The sequence below is a fragment of the Dromiciops gliroides genome, chromosome 5 (assembly GCF_019393635.1).
Source record: "Dromiciops gliroides isolate mDroGli1 chromosome 5, mDroGli1.pri, whole genome shotgun sequence".
Lineage (NCBI taxonomy): Eukaryota > Metazoa > Chordata > Mammalia > Microbiotheria > Microbiotheriidae > Dromiciops > Dromiciops gliroides.
In genome coordinates, this window is record NC_057865.1 from 302,016,235 (window position 1) to 302,043,739 (window position 27,505).

General features: G+C 48.8%; 1 protein-coding gene across 2 annotated transcripts in view; it reads right to left on the bottom strand.

Annotated features, from left to right (window-relative positions):
* The window catches only part of ATXN10 (ataxin 10), an 84,110-nt gene that overhangs the window by 52,893 nt on the left and 3,712 nt on the right, over positions 1-27,505 (bottom strand). The window contains exons 1-3 of one of the 2 annotated variants that reach the window (XM_043969400.1): positions 20,960-21,061; positions 20,657-20,848; positions 16,048-16,130 (exon numbers count right to left, since the gene is read on the bottom strand). In XM_043969400.1, coding sequence (XP_043825335.1) covers positions 16,048-16,130; positions 20,657-20,848; positions 20,960-21,018 — 334 coding nt within the window. In that variant the 5' untranslated portion in view covers positions 21,019-21,061. Of the gene's footprint in view, positions 1-16,047; positions 16,131-20,656; positions 20,849-20,959; positions 21,062-27,505 lie in introns of those variants that run through there. The other variant, XM_043969399.1, reaches the window with a different exon arrangement.

Here is a 27,505-nt window from a genome sequence, read left to right on the forward strand (position 1 = left end):
CATAATCTTTCAGGGGGAAAGATGGACATTCAATGAAATAGGAGACTTTAAAACTTTCCTAATGAAAAGTGCAGAACTGAACAGAAAATTTAATCTACAAATAAAAGACTCAAGAGACACATGAAAAGGTAAAATGGGGGGGGGGCGGGACATGTTATTCAATAAAGTTAAAATGTTTGCATCCTGGGGAAGCTAGGTGGCGCAGTGGTAAAGCACTAGTTCTGGATTCAGGGGGACCTGGGTTCAAATCTGGCTTCAGACACTTGACACTTACTAGCTGTGTGACCCTGGGCAAGTCACTTAACCCTCATTGCTCCACCAAAAAAGAAAAAAGAAAAAGGAAAATGTTTGCATCCCTACATGTGAAGAAGATACTTGTAACTCTTGAGAACTATATCTTTATTAAGGCAAATAGGAAGAGTACACACAGACAGAAGGTGTAGGTATAAGTGGATTCTGATGTGATGTTATTTAAAAAGAAAATTTAAGGGGAAACAAAAAGGATTATACTGGGAGAAGAGGAAAGGGAAGGTAGAATGGGGTAAATTACATCACATGAAGAGGCACAAAAGACCTATTACAATAGAGGAAAAGAAGGGAGGGGTGAACATTGTTTTGACCTTACTCTCATCTGATTTGGCTCAAAGAGGGAATAACATACATACTCAATTGGGTATAGAATTCTATCTTCCCCTGTAAGGAAGTAAAAGGGGAAAGGGAAAAGAAAAGGGTGAGGTACTGATAGAAGGGAGGGTAAAACTAGGAGGGGAAAGGGGGAAGGACAAAAGGGAGGTGGGACTGATAGAAAGGAGGACAAACCTAAGGAACTAAAAGGGGAAAGGACAAAAGAGGGAGGGTAGACTGAGGGGGCCAGAAACAAAACACTAGTGAGAAGGGGCAGGGGAAAAAGAAAGAGAAAAATACAAACAAGGGAAAAATAAGATGGAGGGAAGTACAGTTCGTAATCATAACTGGGAATGTAAATGGGTTGAACTCTCCTATAAAATGGAAGCAGATAGCAGAGTAGAATAAAAACCAGAATCCTACAATATGTTGTTTACAAGAAACACATTTGAAGCGGAGAGATATACACAGAGTAAAGGCAAAAGGCTGGAGCAGAATATATTATGGTTCAGCTGAAGTAAAAAAAGCAGGGGTAGCAATCCTTATCTCAAACAAAGCAAAAGCAAAAATTGACCTAATTAAAAGAGATAAAGAAGGAAACTACATCTTGTTAAAAGGTACCATAGACAATGAAGTAACATCAATACTCAAAATATATGCGGGGCAGCTAGGTGGTGCAGTGGATAGAGCACCGGCCCTGGAGTCAGGAGGACCTGAGTTCAAATCCAGCCTCAGACACTTAACGCTTACTAGCTGTGTGACCCTGGGCAAGTCACTTAACCCCAATTGCCTCACCAAAACAAAAAAACAAAAAACAAATATTGTACTAGAAATGTTAGCCTTAGCAATAAGAGAAGAAAAAGAAATTGAAGGAATTAGAACAGGAAAGGAGGAAACAAAACTATCACTCTTTGCAGATGATATGATAGTATGCTTAGAGAATCCTAAAGAATCAACTAAAACACTACTTGAAACAAATAACAACTTTAGCAAAGTTGCAGGATATAAAATAAACCCACATAAATCATCAGTGTTTCTATATATGACCAACAAAGTCCAGCAGCAAGAGATAGAAAGAGATATTCCACTTAAAATAACTGTAGACAATATAAAATACTTGGGAGTCTACCTGCCAAGACAAATCTAGGAACTCTATGAACACAATTACAAAACACTTTTCACACAAATAAAATCAGATGTAAACAAATGGAAAAATATAAATTGCTCATAGGTAGGCTGTGCTAATATAATAAAAATGACAATTCTACCCAAATTAATTCACTTATTCAGCACCATACCAATCCAACTACCAAAAAAGTATTTCATAGAACTAGAAAAAATAATAACAAAATTCATATGGAAGAACAAAAGGTCAAGAATATCAAAGGAATTCATGGAAAAAAAAAAAAAAAGCTAAGGAAGGTGGCCTAGCTGTACCAGATCTAAAGCTATATTATAAAGCAGCAATCATCAAAACTATTTGGTACTGGCTAAGAAACAGAGAGGAGGATCAGTGGAAACACAAAACACAGTGGTAAAGAATACAGCAATCTTTTGTTTGATAAACCCAAAAACTCTAGCCTCCAAGATAAGATCTCACTATTTGACAAAAACTTCTGGGAAAACTAGAAAATAGTATGGCAGAAACTAGGTATAGACAAACATCTCATACTGTATGGTTATATGATTTACACATAAATGGTGATGCCATAAGCAAATTAAGAGAGCATGGAATTGTTTATCTGTCAGATTTATGGACAAAGGAAGAATTTAGGATCAAAGAAGATATATTGAGCAAAACAAAATGTAAAATAGATCATTTTGATTGTATAAAGTTAAAAAGGTTTTGCACAAACGAAACTAATGCAACCAAGATTATAAGGGAAAACAAAACTGGGAAAGAATTTTTGAAACAAGTATCTCTGATAAAGGCCTCATTTCTCAAATATATACAGAACTGAGTCAAATGTATAAAAATACAAGTCATTCCCCAATTGATAAATGGTCAAAGGATATGAACAGGCAGTTTTCAGACAAAAAAAAATCAAAGTTATCTATAATCATATGATCACTATTGATCAGAGAAAGGCAAATTAAAACAACTCTGAGGTATCACCTCACACCTATCAGAATGGGAAATATAACAAAAATGGAAAATACTGGATGTTGGAGAGGGTGTGGGAATTAGCTGGTGGAGTTGTGAACTGATCCAACCATTCTGGAGAGCAATTTGGAACTATGCCCAAAGGGTTATAGAACTGTGTGTACCCTTTGATCCAGCAATACCACTGCTAGGTTTATATCCCAAAACATCCTCAAAAAGGGAAAAAGACCTATTTGTACAAAAATATTTATAGCTGCTCTGTTTGTGGTGGATAAGAACTGGAAATCAAAGGAATGGCCATCAAGTGGGGAATGGCTAAACAAGCTGTGGGATAGGATAGTGATGGAACAGTATTGTGCTATAAGAAATGACAAGCAGAATGACTTCAGAAAGGCCTGGAAAGGTTTGTATGAACTGATGTGTAGTGAAGTGAGCAGAACCAAGAGAACATTGTGCACAGAGACAGCAACACTGTTTGATGATGAACTGGGAATGACTTAACTATTCTCAGCAATACAATGATCCAAGAATATCCCAAAGGACTAATGACGAAACATACTATCCACCTCCAAAAAAAGAACTGATATTGATAGAACACAGATTGAAGCAGGCTATTTTTTACTCTCATTTTTTTCTTTTATTCAAGTTTTTTTGTACAAAATTACTAATCTGGTGATGTTTTACATAATCATACATGTATAACCCACATCTGATTGCTTACCCACTCAGGGAGGGAAGGGGGGAGAGAAGGAGGGATAAAAATTGTAACCCAAAATGATGAATAAAAATGTTTATATTAAAAAAAGAAAAAGAAAAGAAATTCTGAGCTCAGATGATCCACCAGCCTCCGTCTCGTGCAAGCCAGGATTACAGGGATACAGTGCATACTCCATAAGCATCCATCAAGTGCCTCCTACAAAGAGCCCCATGTGCCTGGTACTTGGAAAAGGATGACAATAAATAAAACAGTCATGGTCCCTAAGGAGCACAGAGCCAAGCGGGGAAGATGAGACCCATTCTGTACACTGAGAAATGGGACACAAGTCTAAGCACAGCAAATGCATAGAAGAAGTGCTCAAGTTAGAGCAGCTGAGGGAGGAGTTGCCTCCAGGCTGAGGTTGGGGGAATTCATTATATCCAATAGAGATGACTCAAGTTGGAACCAGGCCCAGTCATCCATAGTAGGAGCTACTCCAAAAGTGGATGGGCTTCCAAAGGTGCTTCCATATATCCCCTCTCGGGTAAATGTGCAAGGACCTGCTAATGTGGCCTAGATAGCCACAACCAGCTGGACCAGAAGGGAGGACCAGCCAAGCCAAGGTCCAAATCCTGGCCCCAACAGCCTCTCACGAAGTTTCACAACAAACACAATCCAAAGGACAAACAACAAGGGATATAAATGGCGAATCTGAAAACAATCTGGCCAGAAAACGTTACATTAATGCTCTGACTCATCACATGACAACTTTGGGGAGGAAAAGCTTGAAAGATGTCCTGCTGGAGAATGGAGCTGGGAACATGAAACAAAAAATGCCAACACAAGCAAAAACAACAATTTACTTTTACCAGACAGTTTATCAAGTGCTCTGAGAGTAACCAAAAAAAAAATCCCACTATTATTTTTACAGATTGGAAATGAATCAAGACCAAAAACAACAGGAATAGCTCAAATACAAAACGCACGCTTGTATTTATATTAAATTTGATGAGCATAATATATTCGTCACACTACTGCAATTATTCCCTGAAAATAATACTATAAATATTATTTTGACAATGTAATTATAGTCATTCCTTCAACAGCGGTAGAAAAGTGCTGGCGCTGATCCTGTGTCCCCAGCCTCTCAATACACACAGAATGAGGTTCTCACACAGAAAGAGTCAAAACCCAAAGCTGAGGATGGTAGCATTACTGGCAAACTAAAATAATTTCTAAAGGCAATTTATGTGAAAATTGGTCTTATAGAATATTTTTTAAATCACAATCTTGACAAGTGAATACAGCCTAAAACGCAACTTGCATGTAACAAGTTCTCTGTTCTTCATGAACAGAGTCCTAAGTGCTAAACTGAGGTCCATAGACTAACTAGAAGCCCAAGGGAAAATTTCAGGGGGTCCATGAACTGGGATCTGAAAAAAGATCATCTTTTATTTTCACCCAACTTTGGTTTCCTCTATAATCCTATGCATTTTATACCTTTAAAAATATGACTGAATAGGGCATCTAAAGGCTTCACCAGATGGTGAAGAATTCCTAGTTTGCTCTGGAGCACAGGCAGGAACAAAAAGCATTGAACCTAGAACCCTGGTATGCAGCCCACTCTCCACTAGTCAAAAGGGGGTAAAAAACAAAGAGAGGAAAAAGCCTAAAAGAATCCAGTGGATGGAATGACACAATTAATTAACTACCACAATTGGGAATAGGAATAGTATGAACTCACCCCTAAAATGAAAGAGGACAGCAGAATGGATTAGAAACCAGAATCCAACAATAGGGCATTCTGAGAAACTCACTTAAAGTGCAAAGATTCACAATTAAAATGAGGGGCTGGAGGAAGCAAAAAGAGAGGTGTGGAAGACAAGGTAACCATAAAAACACAGCAAACATAAGACTTCATTAAAAGAGATAATTAGGGAAATGATATTTTGCTGAAAGGTATTATAAATCAAGTATTGACATCAATACTAAACACAAGCGTACCAAGCAGCATTGCATGTAAATAAAGGAAAAGATAAAGAAGTTTAAAGGAGAAACAGACTATAAAACTCTAACAGTGAGGATCTCAATACACCCCTTGCAGAACTAAAGAAATCTGAAGGAGGAGGAGGAGAACAAGAACAGCAAGAAGTTATTAAAGAATACTGGGGAAGTTACATACGATAGACCTCTGGTGATTACTGCATGGGAAGAGATAGAGGCAAGGGTGTGTGTGTGTAAAACTATACTGTGCATACTTCTACTTATCAGTTCTTTAGTTCTTTAGTTCTTTCTCTGGAGGTGGACAGTATACTCCTTTATAGGTTCTTTGTAGTTGATTTGAATATTTTTAATACTCAGAATAACTAAGTTATTCACAGTCATTCTTCAAACACTATCGTTATGACTGTATACAACATTCTCTTGGTTCTGCTCAGTTCACTCTTAATTATTTCACCCAAGTTTTACCTGCTCATCATTTTTTTTATATATTAAAGTTGAATTTACACACATTTTTAAAATTAATAAACATTTTTATTTATACTTTTGAGTTCCAATTTTTATCCCTCCTTCCCTCCCTCCCCTACCCCCTTCCTGGAGTGGTATTGCTCATCATTTCTTATAGCACAGTAGTATTCCATCACAATCATAAAACACTTGTTTGGCCATTCCCCAACTGATGGGCATCCCCCTCAATTTCTAGCTCTTTGCCACACAAAGAGAGCTACTAAAAATATTCTAGAACATAGAGGTGCTTTTCCTTTTTCCTTGGTCACCTTGGGAAACAGACCTCATAGTGCTATTCCTGGGTCAAAGGGTACACAGTTTTATAACTCTTTGTCTATAATTCCAGATTGCTCTCCAAAATGTTGGATCAGTTTACTGTTCCACCAACAGTATATTATTATCCCAATTTTCCACATGCCCTCCAATATTTGTCATTTTCCCCTTCTATCATTTTGGCTAGTTTGATAGGTGTGAGATCATTCCTCAAAGTTGTTTTAATTTGCATTTCTCTAATAATAGGACTATATATAGCTTTGATTTCTTCCTTCCTGCATATTCATATGCTTCAACTATTTATCAATTGAGAAATGACTCATATTCTTATAAATGACATAATTCTCTATGTTATTGAGATGAGGCCTTTATCTAAGAAATTGTTTATAAAAATTTCCCCAACTTTCTGCTTTCCTTTTAATCTTGGCTACAACAGTTTTATTTGTACAAAAATTTTTAATTCAATGTAATCAAAATCATCCATTTTATATCTCACAGTGCTCTCTCTCTCTCTTGTTTAATCATAAGTTCTTCTATCCATAAATTTGATAGGTAATGTATACTATATCCTTCTGATTTACTTGTGATATCTCCCTTTATGTCTAGGTCATGCATCCATTTTGCCCTTATCTTGGCAAATGATGCAAGATATTTCTCTATACCAAATTTCTGCTAGACTGCTTTCCACTTTTCCCAACAGTTTTTATCAAATGCTGAATTCTTATCCCCAAAGCTTAAATCTTTACATTTATCAAACATAAAGTTACTAAAAGCATTTACTATTATGTACTGTATATCTAGTCTATTCACCATTACTATAATACATGGTATTAGAAATGCTAGCAATAAGACAAGACAAAAAAATTGAGACCAAGCATAAGAGAAAATGTAAGTATCATTTTTTTGCAGATGATACAATGGTTTACTTAGAGAACCCTAAAGAGTCAACTAGAAATTTAATTGAAACACTAACTTCAGCAAAGTTGCAGGACATTAAATAAACCCACATAAATTATCAGCATTTCTGTATATTGCCAACAAAACCCAATAGGGGGCAGCTAGGTGGTGCAGTGGATAAACCACTGGTCCTGGATTCAGGAGGACCTGAGTTCAAATCCAGCCTCAGACTCTTCTAATACTTACTAGCTGTGTGACCCTGGGCAAGTCACTTAACCCTCATTGCCCTGCAACAAAAAAAAAACAAAAACAAAAGCAAAAACCCAGTAAGAAGACATAGAAAGGGAAATTTCATTTCAAGTAACTACAGAATGTATAAAATACATGGGAGTCTACCTGGCAAGACATACATAGGAGCTATATGAATGCAACTGCAAAAATAATCTTTACATAAATGAAAACCTAAATAATTAGAAAAATATTGTTCATAGGGAGGCTGAGCCAATATAATAATGACAATATTGCCTAAATTAATTTACTTATTGAGTGTCATACCAATGAAGGATTACTTTATAGAGTTAGAAAAAATAACAAAATTCAATTGGAAGAACAAATGTCAAGAATATCAAAGGAATGAGTGGAGTGGAAAGGCAGCGAAAGGAAGGTGGCTAGCAGTATGAGATCTCAAAATACACATTTGGTACTAGGTAAGAAATAGAAAGGAACAGAGTAGGCATACAACATACAGAAGCAAATGAGGCCACTAACCTAGTTTTTGGCAAACCCAAAGACCACAACTATTGGGGTAAGGACTCACTATTACACAAAAACTGTTGGGAAAACTGGAAAATGGTCTGGCAGAAACACAGTCTAGCACAACAACTATCATCTACTAAGACAAGCTCCAAAAGGGCACATGACTTAGTTAGAAAGGACGACATCATAAACAAATCAGAGAAGCAGCTGGAAAGAAATTCTCTCTTGAATCTGTCAACAGAGGAAGACTTCATGACCAAAGGATAGGGAGGATCACAGATGACAAAATGAACAATTTTGATTATATAAAATTAAAAACGTTTTGCACAAATAAAATCAATGCAACTAAGAACAGAATGGAAGTAATTATCTGCAATCAATTTCTCCAGTAAAGATCTCATCCCAAAGACATAAGGAATAGATTCAAATTTATAAGAATGAGAGCCATGCCCCAAGAGATAAATAAATGGTCAGAGGATAGAATGGGCAATTTTCAGAAGAAGAATTTTTCTTTTTTTCTTTTTTTTTTTTTTACAGTGAGGCAATTAGGGTTAAGTGATTTGCCTAGGGTTACACAGCTAGTAAGTGTTAAGTGTCCGAGGCTGGATTTGAACTCAAGTCCTTCTGACTCCAGGGCCAGTGCTCTATCCACTGCGCCACCTAACTGACCCCAGAAGAATTTCAATGTAAAAGAGTTCCACAAATCACTAGTAACCAGAGATGTACGTTTAACATGACCCTGCAGTTCCACCTCACATCTATCAAATGGGCCGTTGCTGGAGGGTCTGTGGGAAAACACTAGTACATGGTTGGTGGATCTGTGACCTGGTCCAGCTAACCTGGATAGCAATGTAGAGCTTGTTAGGCCCCCAAAGGTCACTTTGTACAGCTTTGGCACTTGCTTCCTTGTCTACGTAGTTTGGAATTTAAGGCCTGAGGGCTCTGAGGGCTTACAGTCCCTGAGGGAGGAGACATTTTATTTTGGTCTCTGTGGCCTTGAGAAGACATCATTCAATGTGTATTTTGGAAGCTACATGCAAGAATAACAAGTTGCTCACACAGCCGGTTACCGTGTGTCTCTATCAGAGAGATGCCAGCAGGACTGCTCATCCTTTGAGGCCCAGCCCAGGTGCTGTCACCGCCTTCAGAAAGCCTTCTCAGTCCCAGCCCCAGCCCCAGCCCCAGCCTGGCCCTGGCTCCTGCTGGAAGGGCGCTCCCCCTCAGCCCACCATGCCACCCACAGAGCTCACATTCCTTCCCTCTGAGAAGGGTCACAACACCTTGCTGAGATGCCCCCCCTCTACAAATGAGGAAAGCACTCAGAGAGGCACAGGGACTTGTCCACAGTCACCCGGCTGGGCAACGTCAGATACACTTCTAGGCTGGGGGACCAGTTCTAGGAACAAACTCTGAGGAGACAGACTGAGCCCCTCCTCCAGGGCCCAGAAAGGGGGGACTTGTCCAAAGTCACAGAGGGCAAGGGGTCCCAAACCAGCTAGGCATGTTCCAAATCATCATCTCTGAGTCCCATCTTTATCTTCAAAGTCCTTTTTGAATGCCTCTATGGCTTGAGACCAATTCATGTTTTTCTTGGAAGCTTTGAAAGTCAGAGCCCTGACATTGCTATCATCTTCTGAGGGTGCACCTCGATCTTCCTTGTCACTAAAGAAACTTTCTATGGTCCTCACCTTTCTCTCTCTTCTCATCTTGCCTGTCTTTTATTTGACTTTTAGCTCCTTCAAGTGGGGCACTGTTGGAGACTTCCGGGGCAGAGCCAAGATGGCGGAGGAAAGGCCGTGAGCTCCCGAACTCATGACACGATCACTCCAAAAAACATCCAAATAAGGTCATAGGAAAATGTCCAGAGCAGCAAAACTCACAGAAGAATGTGCTGAAATCATCTTCTAACCAAGAAGGGCTTGGAAGGTCAAAAGGAGGGAGCTGCAGTGCTGATATAGGAGTCGCGCCCAACCCCACAGTCTCCCTGACACAGATCCAGTCTCAGGAAGTCCTCACCAGAGAAGGAGACCCCCAGAGTCTCTGAATCAGCTGAAGCACCAGTGTCGTCTGGAACTAAGCTCACAGTCTGGTGAGAGGGCTGAGTCCTGGGCAGGGGAGAGATTACAGGGGTCTATGCTGGTGCTGAGGCAGAACTTGGATTTTACACCCCTACTGAAAACCAGGTGGTAGGCTTGAGTAGAAGTGCCCCAGGTGGGGGAGGTTAGCTCGTCGGAGCTAACAACCACAACACACAAAGCTGGTTGATTGGCAAGTTGGTCTGGGGTCATCTAGGACCAGGAAAGAGGCCGGGCGAGGGAAGAACCTGATTCTCCTTAAATCATACCACCTGGGACTTCTTAAGCTTGGGATACTGCAGCCTGGAAGCAGTGCCCCACTTTAAGGAGCTAAAAGTCTAGTAAAAGAAAGGCAGAGCAGCTAGGTGGCACAGTGGATAAAGCACTGGCCTTGGATTCAGAAGTACCTGAGTTCAAATCCGGCCTCAGACACTTGACACTTATTAGCTGTGTGACCCTGGGCAAGTCACTTAACCCCCATTGCCCCGCAAAAAAAAAAAAAAAAGAAAGAAAGGCAAGATGAGCTGACAGAGAAAGGTGAGGACCATAGAAAGTTTCTTCAGTAACAAGGAAGACCAAGGGGCCCCCTCAGAGGAAGATGTCAACATCAGGGCCCCTATATCTAAAGCTTCCAAGAAAAATATGAATTGGTCTCAGGCCCTAGAGGTGCTCAAAAAGGACTTTGAAGATAAAATGAGGTGGAGGAAAAAGTGGAAAGAGAAATGAGGGTGATGCAGGAAAGACATGAGGAAAAAGTCAACAGCTTGAAAAGTCAAATTGGCCAAATGGAAAAGGAGGTACCAAAGCTCTCTGATGAAAATAATTGCCTAAGAATGAGGATTGAACAAATGGAAGCCAGTGACTTTATGAGAAACCAAGACACAATAAAGCAAATCCAAATGAATAAAAAAATAGAGGGCAATGTGAAATATCTTCTGGGAAAAACTGCTGACCTGGAAAATAGGTCCAGGAGAGATAATTTGAAAATTATTGGTCTACCTGAAAACCATGATCAAGGAAAGAGCTTAGACACCATCTTCCAAGATATTCTCAGGGAAAATTGCCCTGATGTTCTAGAAGCAGAAGGTAAAATAGAAATTGAAAGAATCCACCCATCACCTCCAGAAAGAGATCCCAAAAAGAAAACTCCTAGGAATATTATAGCCAAATTCCAGAGCTCTCAGGTCAAGGAGAAAATATTGCAAGCTGCCAAAAAGAAAGACTTCAAGTACTGTGTGGAGCCCCAGTCAGGATAGCACAAGATCTAGCAGCTTCTACATTAAAGGACCAGAGGGCATGGAATATGATATTCCAAAGGGCAAAGGAAATGGGATTACAACCAAGAATCACCTACCCAGCAAAATTCAGCATTATCTTTCAGTGGGAAAAAATGGGACTTTAATGAAAAAGAAGACTTTCAAAGATTTGTGATGAAAAGACCTAAACTGAATGGCAAATTTGACTTTCAGATACAAGACCCTAGAGAACAATAAAAAAACATTGGAGCTGGGGGACATACCTGGGGTCGTACAGTGGGCAACTGTCTTGTGTCTGAGGCTGGGTTTTGGCTGGGATCCCCCTGGGTCCAGGGGTGATGATTTGTCCACTGTGTCACTTAGCTAGGTGATAACATCTTTAGGGTTAAATTGAGGGGTAAAGGGAATTCACTGGGGGAGGGGGAAGGGCAGAAGCGAAATCCTACATGAAAGTAACAGGAAAAAGGCTTATGGAGTGGGGGAAGAGATGGGAGAGGAGCAGGGCAGTAAATGAATTTTACACTCATCAGAAAAGGCTCAAAGACCTTAAACTCATCAGAGCTGCCTCAAGGAGGGACTAATAGACACACCCAACTGGGTGGAGTAATCTATTTAATCTGGGCAGTAAATGAGCCTAACTCTCATCATAATTGGCTCAAAGACCTCAATCTCATTAGAATTGGCTCAAAGAGGGAATGCTGCACACACTCAATTGGGTGGAGTAATCTCTGTAACCCTACAGGAAAATAGGAGGGGAAAGGGATAAAGAGAGAGGGGCAAAAGAAGGAAGGGCAGAGTGGGGGAGGGGACAGACAGAAGCAAATCCTTTTTGAAGAGTGATAGGATGAAAGAAGATGGATAATAGAATAAATATCATGGGGAAGGGAATAGGATGGAAGGGAAACAGTTAACAGTAGTAATCATGAAAAAGAGAAAAGGGGGAAAAATTGAACAAAAATGATTTATAGCAACTCTTGGTGGAGGCTAAGAATTGAGAATCAAGGGAATGTCCATCAATTGAGGAATGATGGGAAAAGCTGTGCTATATGATTGTAGTAGAATGGGCTTGTGCTACAGGAAATGACAAACAGGATGATGCCCGAAAAACCTTGAAAGACTAATGAACATCGATGTATAGTGAAGTGAGCAGAGCTGGGGGGGCATTGTGTGCAGTGACAGCAGCATTGTTCAATTGTGAATGACTTAACTACTCTCAGCAGTGCAATGATCCAAGACAATCCCAAGGAACTAATGAGGAAGCTTACTATGCATCCCTATAGAAAGAACTGATAAAAAGAACACTTGTGGATTGTACATATATAACCTGGTTGCAATCTTGTGGAGGGGGGAGGAAAGAGAAGGGGGGAGGAAGAAAAATTTCGAACTCTAAATCTTATGAAAATGAATGTCGAAAACTACCCTTGGGGGCCAGCTAGGTGGCGCAGTGGATAGAGCACTGGCCCTGGAGTCAGGAGTACCTGAGTTCAAATCCGGCCTCAGACACTTAATACTTACTAGCTGTGTGACCCTGGGCAAGTCACTTAACCCCAATTGCCTCACTTAAAAAAAAAAAAAAAGAAAACTACCCTTACATGTAAATGGAAAATAATAAATGTTAAAAAAAAAAAAGTGGGGCACTGTTTCCAGGCTGCACTGTCCCAAGCTTCAGGGGGTCCCAGGTGGTATGATTTAAGGAGGGGCAGGTTCTTCACTCACCTGGTCTGTTCCCTGGTCCTAGATAACCCCAGGCCAACTTCCTAATTAACCAGACAGCAAAACTTTGTGTGTGTTGTGGTTGTCAGCTCTGATGAGCCTGCACCCCTCCTCCACCTGGGCCACTGCTACTCAAGCCTACTTCCTGGTTCCTGGCAGGGCTGAAAAACCCAAGTTCTGCCTCAGCACCAGCAGAGACCCCTGTAGTCTCCCCCTGCCCAGGGCTCAGCCCTCTCACCAGACGGTGAGCTTAGTTGCAGAGGACACTGGCGCTGCAGCTGATTCAGAGGCTCTGGGGGTCTCTTTCCCTGGTTCAGCCTGCCTGGGACTGGATCTGTGTCAGGGTGACTGTGGGGTGGGCTCCACTCCTGCCCTGGCACAGCAGCTGCCTCCTGCCCACCTTCCAAGCTGTTTTTGGCTGGAAAATTATCTTAGCCATTGTTTTATGGGTTCTGCTGCTCCAGGAACTGTCCTGTGGCATTATCTGGAGGTTTTCTGGAGAGACCATGTTGTGAGTTCTGAGAGCTGCCTTTCCTCAGCCATCTTGGCTCTGCCCCGGAAATCTCCGAGTTCCATCTTGTGTGGTCCATGAGACAAAAGCTCCCTGAGGGCACTGCCCTATCAGTTCTGCCTCTCGAGACTGAGCACAAGACCATGCATGAAGATGGCGCTTAATAAATGCATGTCACATGATTCAGTAAGACCTCTGGAGCAAGGGGCCAGGGCTGGTGCTTCAGAATGTGCCCTGGACCACTCCTGAGCAGCGTCATGGAACTGGGCAGAGAGGAGCCAGAGGGGCCTTCACCTTGTCTCTGGCCTGGGCCCTTCTCAGAACCGTGGCATTCAATGCACAGGATTGCCCAATGGCACTTCTTAATCTATAGCTTTTAAAGCAAGCTCACAGATGCCAGGGAAGGACCCTGGCCCTGCACTGTGAGCTGGAGGCCCAGGGTCCCAGGCTCAGCTGTGCCGCTCACTACCTGTCTACCCTGAGCTGGGTCTGGGCCCAGTGACAGTCCCCTACCCCAAGCTTGCTGAGCAGGTGGCACCAAGTCATCGGCTCCTCAGAGAACTAGCTGAGAGTCCCCGGGCCACGGGGCGGCGATGGCGCCCAGCAGCCGAGGCATCTGGGTGTCATTCGCTAACCCCCTCACGACCGTAATTGTTATTTCATCACAGCATTTTGTACAGAATTTCCTTTGGGGATGCTTTATTTAGTAATCCATCATTAAACAAGAAAACTGCTGCTCCCAACCACAGCTCTCGGCTCCTGCCAGGGATGCCGGGGAAGATGACCCCGCAGCCCTGCCCGGCTCCAGGACGTCAGGTGGAAGCGGGGCTCTCGGTGCCTAGGGCATTTCCTTCACTCCCTGTCGCTGAGCCCCTGGGGCGCCAAACTAGCCTAACGTGACAAGCTTTTGAAGTCGCTGCCCAGATCTCAAGCTCCCAGGGGCACCTGACTTCTCAAAAAGGAGAAAGGACTATGCTCTGTGCCATGGCATCCCCAAGGACGGCCAGGGCCGGCAGAGGAAGATTGATGGACAGGGGGTAGGGCCCAGCAATGCTGAGGGGGTTCCACACAGTCCAAGCCCTGACAGAGGCGAGATCCTTTCCCCCCAACTGGGCCAGGCCCAGGGACAAGGCCTGTCTCCTCCTCGCTGTATCCTTCCATCCCCGTGATACCTCTCAAGGAAGGCAGGAGCACATCCTGGGCCAACAGAACCAGGGCTTCATGCACCTGGGAGAGGGGGCAGTCTTAGGCACTCTAGCCTCCTGAGATGGGCCCTTCTACAGGGGGAGAAGCCACTCACTTCTCCACTGGGAAAAACATCCCCCACCACAACACGGGCACAAGCCTTCCCCAGGACCGAAGGTTGGATGGTGACGGAGAACACGCCCAGCAATGGGTAAACAAGGCCTCGCCACGAAGCTCCTGGCCATGGCCATCACGTTCCAGCACTCTGTCAGCGAGGGCCCACCACTTGGGCACTGGCCACACCCTGGCAAAGCCCTCCATCCCCTGAAGTTCTGCCGCAAGGCCACGAAGCATGTGGACAGCTGGGGAGAGACGGGACCTACCCAAGAAGCCCAGGAAACATGAGAAGGGGGGCTCAGTGTTACAGGGTACACTGCCCAAGTGATCTCAGTGGACAATAGATGGGCCAGAGGCCATGGTTTGGGGACAGATTCACAAGCTGAGAAGGGGCAAAGATGACCCCAAGGAAACCAATCAGGGCTCTGGGTCACAACACACAAGATGAAAAGGCATCGATGCTGATGAAAATACCAGAGAAGCCGGTGAGGCCGGACAACCTCAGAATCCAAAGCTCCTGAGAAAGAGCCAAGGGTCAGACGATGGCAGGAACCCAAAAGACACCAGGGGTCCGGGCGACATCTCCAGGGGAAACGCAAATGGGTCAAATGCCCCAGATACCCAGAGAAACCCCCCCAAGTCACTGCTCAGGCTTCCCATCGGCAAAGCGTGGGGAGCGAGCTGCCCCAGAGGAACCTGCACAGTGGTGGCCCAGGTCATCAGACAGTGTGGGCTGCCACAGAAGTGGGTCCTGGGGCGCCACAGCGGGAGCGTGGCCAGGGAGAGGGCTCAGTGCGAATCCAGAGCCCGGCCAAGACATGCACAGGGAGGAAGAAAGACTTTTGAAACATAACAAGCCCCAAATGGCAACACACACTATAGAGAAACACTCCCTCCACGCAGCCCTGCCCACCTGCGGCCTGGACTCCCTCAGGTGTACCATGGGAGTGTATCAGGATGATCTATAGAGGCACAAGGGAAGGAATCCCCACTGCCCATCTCTGACTCTCGTTTCTGTGAGCCCAGGGGTGGACATGCACACACACAGCCCTCTGCTTGACCCTCACAGGGCAGTCAGGGCCTATACCCAGGTGCCTTATTATGTGTGGTCACTGAGCCACGCCTAGTCTAAAGCCCCAGAATCCCCCCATATCTGTAAGAGCACCATCCTGCCTTCCTGATGGCGCCACCTGAAGCCAATACGCGGTGTACACGTCCATAGAGCTGCCGACCACAGACCAAGGCCCCGCCACAGAGCTCACCCTCCTCATGAGAGAAAGAGGCCGAAGGGGCCCTCGGGGATGAGCTCCCGAGGAATATCTGCACCCTACCTGTCCAGTGAGATTCCTGCACGATGTCTAGCTTCTGAAATAAATCCATCAGCCTCACTGTGGTGCCGATCAAATTCAAGTTCCTGTCAAAAGTTTTCAAAGAAAAAGGCAAAATTCAGGACTTGCCTGATTCCAATGCCCCACCCCCCTTTATGGCTGCTCTTCCAATGACTGGACAGAGGGGACACACCCCCCTCACCTCCCCCACCGCTCATGGGACCAGCCTCAGACATTTAGTCAACAGGGAAGCCTGGGCAAGTCCCCTCCCCATCTGCACAGCCTAGAAATACATGCTGTCACCCACAAAGGGACACGGGACTTTCAGCCCCCATGGGCACTCTGGCTGGGGAAGGCTCTGGCCGGGCCGCCTCTCAGAAAGGTGGTTTGATGTATGGAATAAAATGCATAGGGTCACCAAAGAAGCTGATTCTGTTGAAATAGTTCTCAAGAGTAAAGGAAAAGAAAAGTTCTCAGACCCTGGGCTAAGAACTCACTGCCTCAAGGCCCCGAGGGTCCCTGTACTCCCCAAAAGCTCTACCAGGAGGCCTCTCAGCTCCCACAGGCCGGGCACCTGGACTGGGCCTGGGCCTGAGCCTGGGCCGGGCAGGACCGAGGACCCCTGAAGGCTAGCCTCAGTAGCCCTCAATGATCACCCCACCCCGATGGGGAATGAACGGGGACACGCGCCCATCCTTGCTTTGGAGCTGGCCAGAAGAAAGCTCTTAGAATCATCACATACTTGCAGGAGGAGATCACTGGGCCCAGGCAATGCTGCTGCTCTCTGCCCACTGGGGCCCCAGCCTGGGGCTGAGCAGGACCCTGAAGCCCCCCAGAAATGAAGCCTAGCCTCCCCCCATACCTGCCCCACAAGGCTCTCAAAGCTCAGGGGCCCCAGGGGCGCAGACCCCTCCCTGTCACACTGCTTCTTCTCTGAGGGCCAGACTCCTGCTCTAACATGCAGTCCTGTCCACTCCGCGCCCCCCTGCCCCCAGCCCAGGGGCTTTCTCACAGTAGCCAAGAGCTCAGCCTTGTTCTAGAGAGGGCACGGCTGAGCCTGGGGCTCTGAAGAGAAGCTCCAAGCCCACAAAGGACAAGTCCAGGGCTGGGACGAGCTCACAACTCGGACATGGAGAAGACGAGCATGCCCCTCCTAGAAGAGGCTGTGCTCAAGACCTCAGGGCCCCAGCTCTCTTGTCCTTAACACCACAAGGTGAAGAGCAGTGAAAGTCCAAACACCTGGGGTGCAGAGCCCACCATGTCACTGCAGCTGCCCAGGAACCAGTCACTGAGCCACGAGGACCTAATCGAAGCCCTCGGATCCAGATTAGCACGGCTGTTAATCCCGCAGAGACGAGGCACCGAGCCAGCAGCCACCAGATCGATCCCACAAGGGCCGGAAGAACACCAGGGGAGGGGCCGAAGGGGATCCCCAACAGGCCCGTGGATGAAAACAGTCTGAACCGGGTGCCCACAGCCTGGAGGCAGCTCTGCAGGGGGACCCCCATCCCGACTCTGGGAATGAATTCCTGGCATTCCTGTCTTGAGGCTGGCTAATGGCGCAGGTGAAGCATTGCACATCAATTCCCCCAAAGGCAGCCACACCGCTCAGATTTCGGCCTGCTCAGGAGACCGCCCCCCCAGATCTTCCATTTATCCTTCACTAAGCCCTGCCATAGCCAGGCACTTCCAAGAGGCCCTGCTCCTTCCTGGCTCCCTGGGGCAGGGGAGGGGGCCATTGGCCTCCCCATTAACTCCCAGACACATCCCGGGCCCAGGGCCAAGGCCAGGCCCCATCTATCATGGCCAGACATCCCGGCCGGGCCAAGGAGCCTGCTGCGGGAGGAGAAGAAGCCTTCTGACTGAAGGCCCTGCCCGCCACCCTGGCTCACCGAGCCAGCACAATTCCTGGCAGCACCCCTTTGAGGTCACTAGTAATCAGTCGGGCACTGGTCACTTCTGAAGGCCACCTTACTTTAGCCTGCAAACAGGCGCCACCCTTCAGGATTCCGAGCCTACTGAGCCGGCGCACCAACGCAGCCGACCCAATGTCCCCTACGACATATCCAACCAGGGTCTGAGACACACAGCATCAACTACACGCACAGGACTTGTGAGGACAATGCAGGACTGAGACCTGCAGAAAATGCAGAGGGGCCATCCCAGTGGACGCTGGACTAAGGAATGGAGACAGATTCTGGCGGGACGCACCACGGGAGCAGGAGTCCGGGGGCTGACTGACAGGTGTCCTATCCATGCAGACCTCCAAATGTCCTGAAGGACCCTGCCAATTAACAGTCCGAGACTGGGACAGTTTTCCCCACCCCCGCCGGTGCCCCAGCCGGTGCGTGCCCAGCCGGAAGGAACGATGATCCATCAGGAGTTTAGAATGGTGCTGGTCGCAGATGTCACTGTCGGACATACGGAGACCCAGCGGAAAGAACCAAACCCAGGGGAGGGGAGGAGGGTTGGGCCTCCCTGGCCTTAAGAAGGAGCTGGTGTTGAGTCCTGGCCTTGCTACTTACTAAGCAGGACTGTTTTCAAACTCAGTCAGTCCACAAGCACCGAGTTTGTGTGGGGCCCTCCGCTGAGTGCTGAGGACACACGTGGCCCCTGGCCTCCAGAAGCTTCCACTAAAAAGGAGAAGACAGGGCCTAAGAAGGTGCCTGCAGAATCTACACGGGCTAAGTCCACTGAGGTTTAAGGAGGGGGGCCCACAAAGGCTTCATGCGGAGGAGGGGGGGAGAGATGTGAAGCAGGGTCCAGCCCAGGAAAGGCACAACCCCGCTTCAGCAGCTAAAATGTAGGTGGAAGGAACAGCTAGGTGGCACAGTGGATAGAGCGCCAGCCCTGGAGTCAGGAGGACCTGAGTTCACACCTGGACTCAGACATTTGACACTTACTAGCTATGTGACCCTGGGCAAGTCACTTAACCCCAATTGCCTCACAAAAAAAAACCCAACAACAACAAATAAAATGTAGGTGGAAGGGGCCAGGTGAGCCACTCAGGCCTCAGGACCTGCTTCAGGAGCAGGGTGGGGTGGGGACTGCCTCTGGAAGGGACAGCTTGGCCCCAGATTCCCACAGGGTCCCCCTGTCCACAGGCAACAAGGGGATCACAGGTCTCTGAGAAGGCCCAGGAAGGTCCTGGCCAGGGAAGCAAGTCACAATGGTGAACACCCCCAGGGTCCCCCAGTCTCTCTCAGCTTCTTGGAAGGAGCCCCACCCCGAGTCCCCTCAGAATACCACCCACCACAGGTCCCCCCTCCAACCCAGCAAGCCCAAGGTTTTCCCACCAGGCATGACAAACACTTCCCAGGAGACATGCTGTGGTTGTGGCCAGAGGGGACCCTGGCCTTTGAACTGTCTTCACTGAGTATTTTCTGAAATGGCATGACTCACTCATCCCGTGCTTGCTCCTCTGTGCCCCCAACCCCAGGGCCTTGGCCGAATGCATCCCCAATCCCCTGCAAATGAGGCACTTATGGACAAGAACAGAGCGAAGCGGCCACAGTCCCCACTGGCTACCGATGAGAACACCAGAGCCAAGAGAGGAGGAAGCGGACAGTCTGGGACAGAACCCTTGCTGCACGACGGAGCCCTCACGCGCAGTGGGGCCCTCGGACAAGTCCTTGGTAGGCCTCAAACTCAGCTTCCCCATCTGGAAAATGGGGAGACGTTGTCCTGCATCCCAGGGCTGCTGTGAGGACCAAGAGGAACAGCCCTCCGAAAGCACTTGGTGAGCCTGCGGGCATGAGGTCCTCAGAAGGGGGCGGGCTGGGCCTGTGCCCTGGACAGTCACCACCGTGTGCAGCCTCTGGGGAGCTTCTCTTCCACCAGAGAGCAAGGACCCAAGCTTGGCCATTACAACTAGGAACACGCTCTCAATTTAGTCATCAGCAGGGCTCCTTGTGTCTTCCTGTGGGCTCCGCAGGCTCCCTCAGCCTCCCTCAGCCTCAGGTGAGGCAAGTCTGCCCATGTTTCTCTGAACCCTCCACCCGGGGGTGGCTCATCCAGTCCTGCCCTGCTGGGGACGGGGGGAGACACCCTGGATCCAAGTCCTTGGTGACCTCCTTGGAGGCAGACACCCAGCGGTGGAACCTCTCGGTTGAAGGAGGGGAGAAGGTTTTTTTTTGTCTCGTTGGCCATAAGGGATGCTTGCTGGGTGTGGGAGGGGGGTTGTGGGAAATGTGGGTGGCACAGGAACCTCAGACAGTGATAAGAATGGTTTTTACTCTGCTGCTCTGCCAAAGGGACAGGACACCCACCACTGCTGGGACCTCGTGGAGGAGTTCAAAGGCAATAACCAGAAGTCACTGCCATCTACTCCCCCGCAGAAGGACCGATCACAGGGGCCACCATTTCAGGGGCTGGCTGTGGATGACACAGCTTTGCATGGGGCCCTCCCTTCCCATCTGTCACTTCCCCCAAGATGGCCACCCCCGAGGCCGCGATCAGCCAGTCCCCTGCGGCTTCGGGGATCACCACTGAACCCCACTGGCAGGCAGTGGCTCGAGGAGAAGCTGCGCCCCCAGAAGAGTGCAACCCTGCCCCCGCCTCAGTGGGTGGGCACAACCTTGGCCCCAGGCCCACTTTGGTGTGGGTGCCCCACCTGATCATGCCCTGGTTCCCGGGGCACTGCACGCAGGCGTTCCTCAGACAGCGGAAGCACTCGGCGATGAGCTGCAGCTGGGGCTCCAGATGTGCCCGGCGGCTGTCATCCTGGCAGGCCAGCTCCACCTCGCGGGAAGCCGTCACCAGGATGTGCTGGATGCTGCGGAAGATGCGCTCAGACGCAGTTTCTCTGAAACAAGAAGAGGTCGGTGGTCAATGTGGAGCCTCCCAAACGGCTGAGGGGGTGCCAGAGAATGCCACCCCTCCCCCAGGGCTGACGCATCCCAAGTCAGTCCCATACCCTGAAGCCTCGATGGGGAAGCAGGCAGCTCCCAAGCCCAGAAGCTGCCATCTCAACATTTCAGCAGACCCACTGACCAAAGGCCAAGGGCAGATCCACGGATCGATGTGATCCTGCCAAAGGTAAACAGGTAACGCTCCTCAGACCTTAGGGTCTACAAGAGGCAGCATGTGTCAGGGGACAGAGGCTGCTGGGCCAGGACAGTGGGGTCAACTCCTGCCTCTGGGACCTTGGACGATAATCTGGGACGAGGAGAGACGGAGACAGTGCCAACCTGCCCCAGCAGAGGCTGGAGCCTCGTCCCCCAGGTGCACCCTGTAGCCAGACAAGCCTCAGGCCCCATCTACCCTCTCTATCCCCACAAACACTGTCAGTGGTGAACTCCCAGTTCTCAGGATGCCAACCACAAGGGAAGGAACCTGGCCCAGGCCCATCATCTGTAGGTCCCTGCAGGCTCAGGTTCCCTTGGGCTACTTGCTCTGGGTGACGTTTTCCTGGTACCTGCTCATGGCTTGATTTAAGACCAAACCAAAACAGATACCCTCCAGCCTCGGTCCTGGAGGATGCTGGGCTTCTCAGCCTTCCCATGACTGAGCAGGAGCCCAGGGGCCAGCACGGCATCTGTCAGGCTTGGCTTTGCCTCAGCCAGTGGTTACAAGAGTTTGATGTTTTGTTCTTGTTCCCCAGGGCTCGTGGGGAGGAAAGGGAACAAACACTTATCACCTGAAAACATGGAAGCCTAGGAGAGGAAACAACGCAACAGCACAATGGGTGTTGTTTGTGCAGACACACGGTGAACTGCATTACACTGTGCGCTATCAGATCGCAGGATGCTCCTACACGATTTCATACACCGCAGAAGACCTACTTGCCATGTCATCCTGCAGTGTGGCACGCTGCGTGCCACCCTCTGTTGTACACTGGTGCCATATATCACACCAGGCTGTGCTATTTGGCGCTGGACCGGCGTGTCATTTGCATTAGGTGATACTGTTTTCTACCCTGCCACACTCTATCATATGTTACAGAATACAGGACATCATGCTCATACATCATATGATGTGAGATCGTATCCTATCGCCTCATGTTCATCTGCACGACCAAGCCCATAGTAGAGATGAGGACACTGAGGCAGAGAGAGCCTAGCTGACCTGCCTGCCAGCCAGCCTTCCTCACTCACATCCACAGCTCTAACCATCAATGCCCCAGCCGCTCCAACATGGACACTAGGAGCAGTCACCGACCATGGACGGTGAAATCAGCTCAACAGGGAAGAAAACCGGGCAGGGGCCCTGAGCAGGCTTATCCGGCTCCTATTGGACAAGCCCTCATTTTCCCACAAAGGAGGCGGGTGGTCAGTCCTTTGGCGGAGGAGCCCCCCATGCCAAGAGCCCGAGGATCACGAGGGCCATAAGGGCTTGCCTTCAGATGCTGCTACCGGATAGGACAGGAACCTATACCCTGAAGACAAGGCACAAGTGAGATGCCCACAGCACCGCAGAACAAAAAAAGCCTTTGAATCACACAAAAGGTAAAATTTCCTTCCTTTAAGCTGGAACAGACCTGGAGGTTTGATCTGGCCGGGCCCGGCCGGGTTGAAATGGAAGAAAAGAAGGGTCGAGCTGGGCCAAAGGCTAGCAGGAGACCCACTCCTGGGGCATGTGGTAGCAGAGCCAGCCACTCACTGTCCTGCTAAGACCAGGACCTTCGAGGCTGCTCAAAGATGCGTCCGATGCCTTCCAAGGGCCTGGGAGGAGCTCAGCTCCCATCCCTGGCAGATTCAGGGCTTCATGACAAATCCCTGTCTAGAAGTGACCAGAGCCCCCAGCCCTCCCTGGCACAGGGGCCCTCCCAGAGCCTTCTCAGAGCCATGGGGGGCCATGGGTCCCCACTTCTGCCCCTCCCCTACTGCCCTCCTCCTCTCCGGGGTCCATGCCAGACTGACCCTCAGCCTTCCTCTGCTCACCCTCCTAAAGGGTCAGTTATGCTTAGCATCCCTGGGCTTCCATAAATCTCCCTCTGCTCCCCAAGCCAAGTCAAAGAGCCTCCACCCAGATGCCTAGTCTCCTAACTGGTCAGTCCACCAGCATTGATTAAGTGTGTACGAGGCACCAGGAGGGAGGCAGTGAGGGCCTGCAGGAAGGTGGGGGTGGGGTCAGAGGAGAGAAGGGGGCTCGACTCGAGGAGCGGGGGGGGGGGGGGCGGGGGCCAAGCCTGGGGGACAGGATGGTGGGGCCCCCACAGCCATGCAGGAGTTGGGACGAGGAGAGGACTTAGTGCCTGGCCGATAGATAGAAGGGAGGCTGGACCTCCAGAGAGACTTGTAGTGGCTGCGGTCAGCCGGTCATTTGTCAGTTGCATCCAACTCTTCGGGACCGAGATACTGGGGCAGTCGGCCATTTCCTTCTCCAGTTCATTGTACGGATGGCGAACTGAGAGAAACAAGGTGAAATGACTTGCCCGGGTCAAACAGCTGGTAAGGGTCTGAGGCCAGATTTGAATTCAGGTCTTCCTGAATCCAGGGAGCAATCTCTATCCAATCTCTCTAATTTGTCCACCACTCTCCACTGCCCACCTGGCGGCCATGGAGAGAGGCTGGGGCCTGACAAAGAGATGGGAGGATCAGCCGAGAGAGCAGAGTGGAATCCGTGGGAGCTGATGATGTCACCAAGCCATGTGACACAGGCCCTGAGAGGAGGCGGCCCAGGACGGTTTGCTGGCGTAACCCAGCTGAAGAGCCAACAAAGAGCCTAAGAAGGGACCATTGGCCAGGGAGGGGGAGCACCAGAAGAGGGGAGAGCGAGAGCCCCAGCGTCCAAGGGGGCCGCAGGGCAGAGGGCCGGGGGAATGGAGACTGAGGAAAGGCCGCCCAACGCCAGGCGTGGCAGCCGAGGCCTCCCAGAGCTGGCCTCTCTGCTGAGCGCCAATCCTCGTCACCAGCCCCCTTCCCATCCCCCAAACTCCCCAACTTCTATCTCAGGCCCCAGCACCCATCCGGGCTCCCCAGTCATGAGCTCAGCATTAGGCCACAGCTTGATCCTGCCAGCCCACAACACCCTGCCCAGCCAGCGGCCCATTCAGCCGTGGGCAGGGGAAGGCCTGCATGACAGGCTCTGTGGCCAACAGCCTGCTCATGGCCCAGGGCACCCAAAGCGGATTCACATGCAGAGTGAAGAGATCACCAGGATCTTGTCTTCATAGGAAAGGAATTCCAGGAGTGGGGAGGCTCTGAGAGGACCTCATCTAGGCACTCATTCATCTAAATGACAACCAGGCAGGCATCAGGCAAACAAGAAAGGAGGGAGGGGGTAGGGGAGAGGGAGAGAAAGAAGGAAGGAAGGAAGGAAGGAAGGAAGGAAGGAAGGAAGGAAGGAAGGAAGGAAGGAAGGAAGGAAGGAAGGAAGGAAGGAAGGAAGGAAGGAAGGAAGGAAGGAAGGAAGGAAGGAAAAAAGAAAGAGAAAAGCCCAAAAGCTCATGAGAAACTCGCCTTTTACCATTTAGCACTCAAAGAGAAACCCCATCAACATGAGTCACAGTGACTACTTCTGGGGAAGAAGAAGGTGGGGGGCAGCTAGGGGGCACAGTGGATAAATCACTGGCCCTGGATTCAGGAGGACCTGAGTTCAAATCCAGTCTCAGACACTTGACACTTACTAGCTGTGTGACCCTGGGCAAGTCACTTAACTTTCAATGCCCCACAGAGAGAGGGAGAGAGAAAGAGAGAGAGAGAGCGTGAGCAAGTGCTGAGGTATGCACCACCATCAAGGAACAGAGAGTTTGGAATGCAGCATCCCAGAAGGCAAAGGATCTGGGCTAACAGACCACAACAACTTGCCCAGCCTCCATGGGAAAATGGACCTTGGTGAGGCAGAGACTTTAATGAAAGACCAGAGCGGCCGAGGAACTCTGAGGTGCCAACACAGGTGTAAAGAGAAACATCAACGGCAAACATGAATGCACCAGCATAAGGAACTGGAGAAAGACAAGCTGCTTTTACCCTGACATGTGGGAATGAATACATTGTGTCACCTAAAGGTGATAGGACATGATGGGTGGAATTGGGAGGGGGCAGGTTCAGAGCAGCCAGGGAAGACTGGTGCTAATGGCCGCGCAGTCAAGGGATCAGAAGTAGGAGAACAAGGGTCAGCTAGGTGGTGCAGTGGATAAAGCACTGGCCTTGGATTCAGGAGGACCTGAGTTCAAATCCAGCCTCAGATACTTGACACTTAACTAGCTGTGTGACCTTGGGCAAGTCACTTAACCCTCATTGCCCTGCAAAAACAAAAAACAAAAAACAAACAAACAAAAAGTAGGAGAACAAGTTATAGAACGTAAAGACAAGTCATTGTTAAAGACTTGGCAATTCTGATGAATTCAGTGACCAAGCAGGATTCCAGGATGAACCGTGCCGCCTGCTTCCTGACAGACAGGCAAAGGGCTCAGGGCAGAGAATGGGGAGATTTTCTTTTGGACGAGGCCAAGGAACAAACTTAAAATAAATGTGACCACACAGGTTTGTAACAAAGATTGGGGTTTTTTCCTTCTCAGTTGACGCGGGGGTAGGAGAGGGCAGATTGCTGCTGAGAGGGGGGAGACCCTTATTTTTCCAAAGGGACAAGGTTCATTAAGCTCCCTTGGGGCAGAGGACTCAATCACTCTCTTCTAGTGCCTGACCTAGGCCTCACCCAAAGGCACCCATCTCTGAGGCAGCCTAGAACCAGTGGCAATCCTGCCTCTCCACAGCCAGCTCCCTCCAAGGTCCTGACAAGGAAGAAAAGGACAGCTACATGCAGCTAAGATTTCCAAGGCCAAAAAGGATGGCTCTGGGCCCCTAATCCCTTGCACAAATATTTTGTCTCAAATCCCCAAGGTGGGGAAGGAGCTTGGGCCCATCTGGGGGCACAGAAGGAAGCATTTTCCAGGAGCCATCCATCTGAGCAGCCCTGGGCAGCGCTGTGACTCAGAGGCCAGCACACCAATTAAGCCACACTATAAAAAGAAGGCACTTTCATAGCCTCAGGGCAATTGCCTTTATTTTCCCCAAGGCCACAGTTTGGAGGAGCACATGGAACCATTTGCTCAGGGATTCTGAGTCAACTTGGAAATATAGAAAACAGTGGTCAGTGGGAGTCACCCCTTACTAGCCCACCACACTCAATTATGTAGGATGAATAAAAGAGACAGGAAACGGCTCAACCCATGATCTCAAAACAAACAGGTTATGGGGTGGGGGGGGGAGCTTCCAGCTTGGTCCCTTCAACGGTGGTTTCGTGCCTCTTCCCTGACCTGCAGGGGTCCAGTCCCTCACTCAGCAGCAGAGCATGTGGCAAGGGTTGGCGGAGGAGCGCAAGCAGCCCCAGGGGGTGTGAGTCATGACAAGGCACGCAGTCCTAGGAGTCCAAATAGATTCATCAAGGTCGGTTCCCCAAAGGCCTCCACTTGACAGGAGTCACAAATAAGACCCCTTGATTTCTCTTTAAATAATCTCTTTTGGTCTTTTCACTGAGTTCGAATGAAGTGAGCTCCCTACTGCCCACCCTCCAGAGAGATCTCGGGCTGGAAGGTGCCTGAGGAGACTCCAAAGGAAAGGCCTCATCTCCTAGTGAGGAGAAAGAAGGCCCAGACATTCCAAAGAACTTGCCTGAGGCTGCCCGGTAGGCACTGGGATTCCAGTCTGTTTTTCCCAGCTCCTCACCCCATACTGAGGCCTTCCCAAATCTCTGACATAATGTGGGCTGTTGTCTCTTCCTTGTTTTTGCCTTTCTTTGTGCTGGGCACCACGCTTAATAAATGGTTACCCACGGACACTTTCCCTGTGATCACGATGGTGCAGAGATGGATCAAATCTAAAGTCAGGCCATCTCCTCCTGGGCCACGGCACACATTTCCATTTGTGGCATCAGAAATACACTTGTGGGGCTTTAGGAGAGGCAGGCTTGCCTAGCGGATGGAGCACCAGCCTTGGGCCTCTCTGGGCTGCTCTTCGAGGCGATAACAGGGGCAGGGCAGGTGCCAGGCTTCAGCCCACGGAACCAAGAGTCCAGATCAGGGGGAAGAAAAGACCATGTGCTTTGGTCTTTGAAGAAAACCCACCGGAAAGACCGAGCTGAAGAAGTGTGCTAGGAGGTCACTCGCCACTCTCTAATTTGTCCCTCAGGCTGCTCTGGCTTCATCAGGCCAGTCTAATGCCAGCCTCCCACAGAGCGCAGGCCAATGGGACACCTGACCCTCACCACTGACTCCCAGCCCCATCTCTTTGAGCTAAGTCTGGGCCACAGGGGAAGAGCTCTTGGATGCCGCCCTGCTCCCTCCAGGCCCACGCCAGGAAGGTTCGGGCGTCTGCTGTTGGAAGGTCAGCCTCAGACTCCTGAGAGAGAGATGGGTTGTCCAGGGCCAGTCAAAGGGGATGAGTGATTTGGGCTCCAGGGACTTCACAAGGCATACAGCGGCTCTAAGTGGCGGATGCAGTCACAATGACTAAACAAACCACAGACTTTTTCGAGGTACAAATTTCTCAATTTAGCAAAAGGAAAAAACAAAGCATGC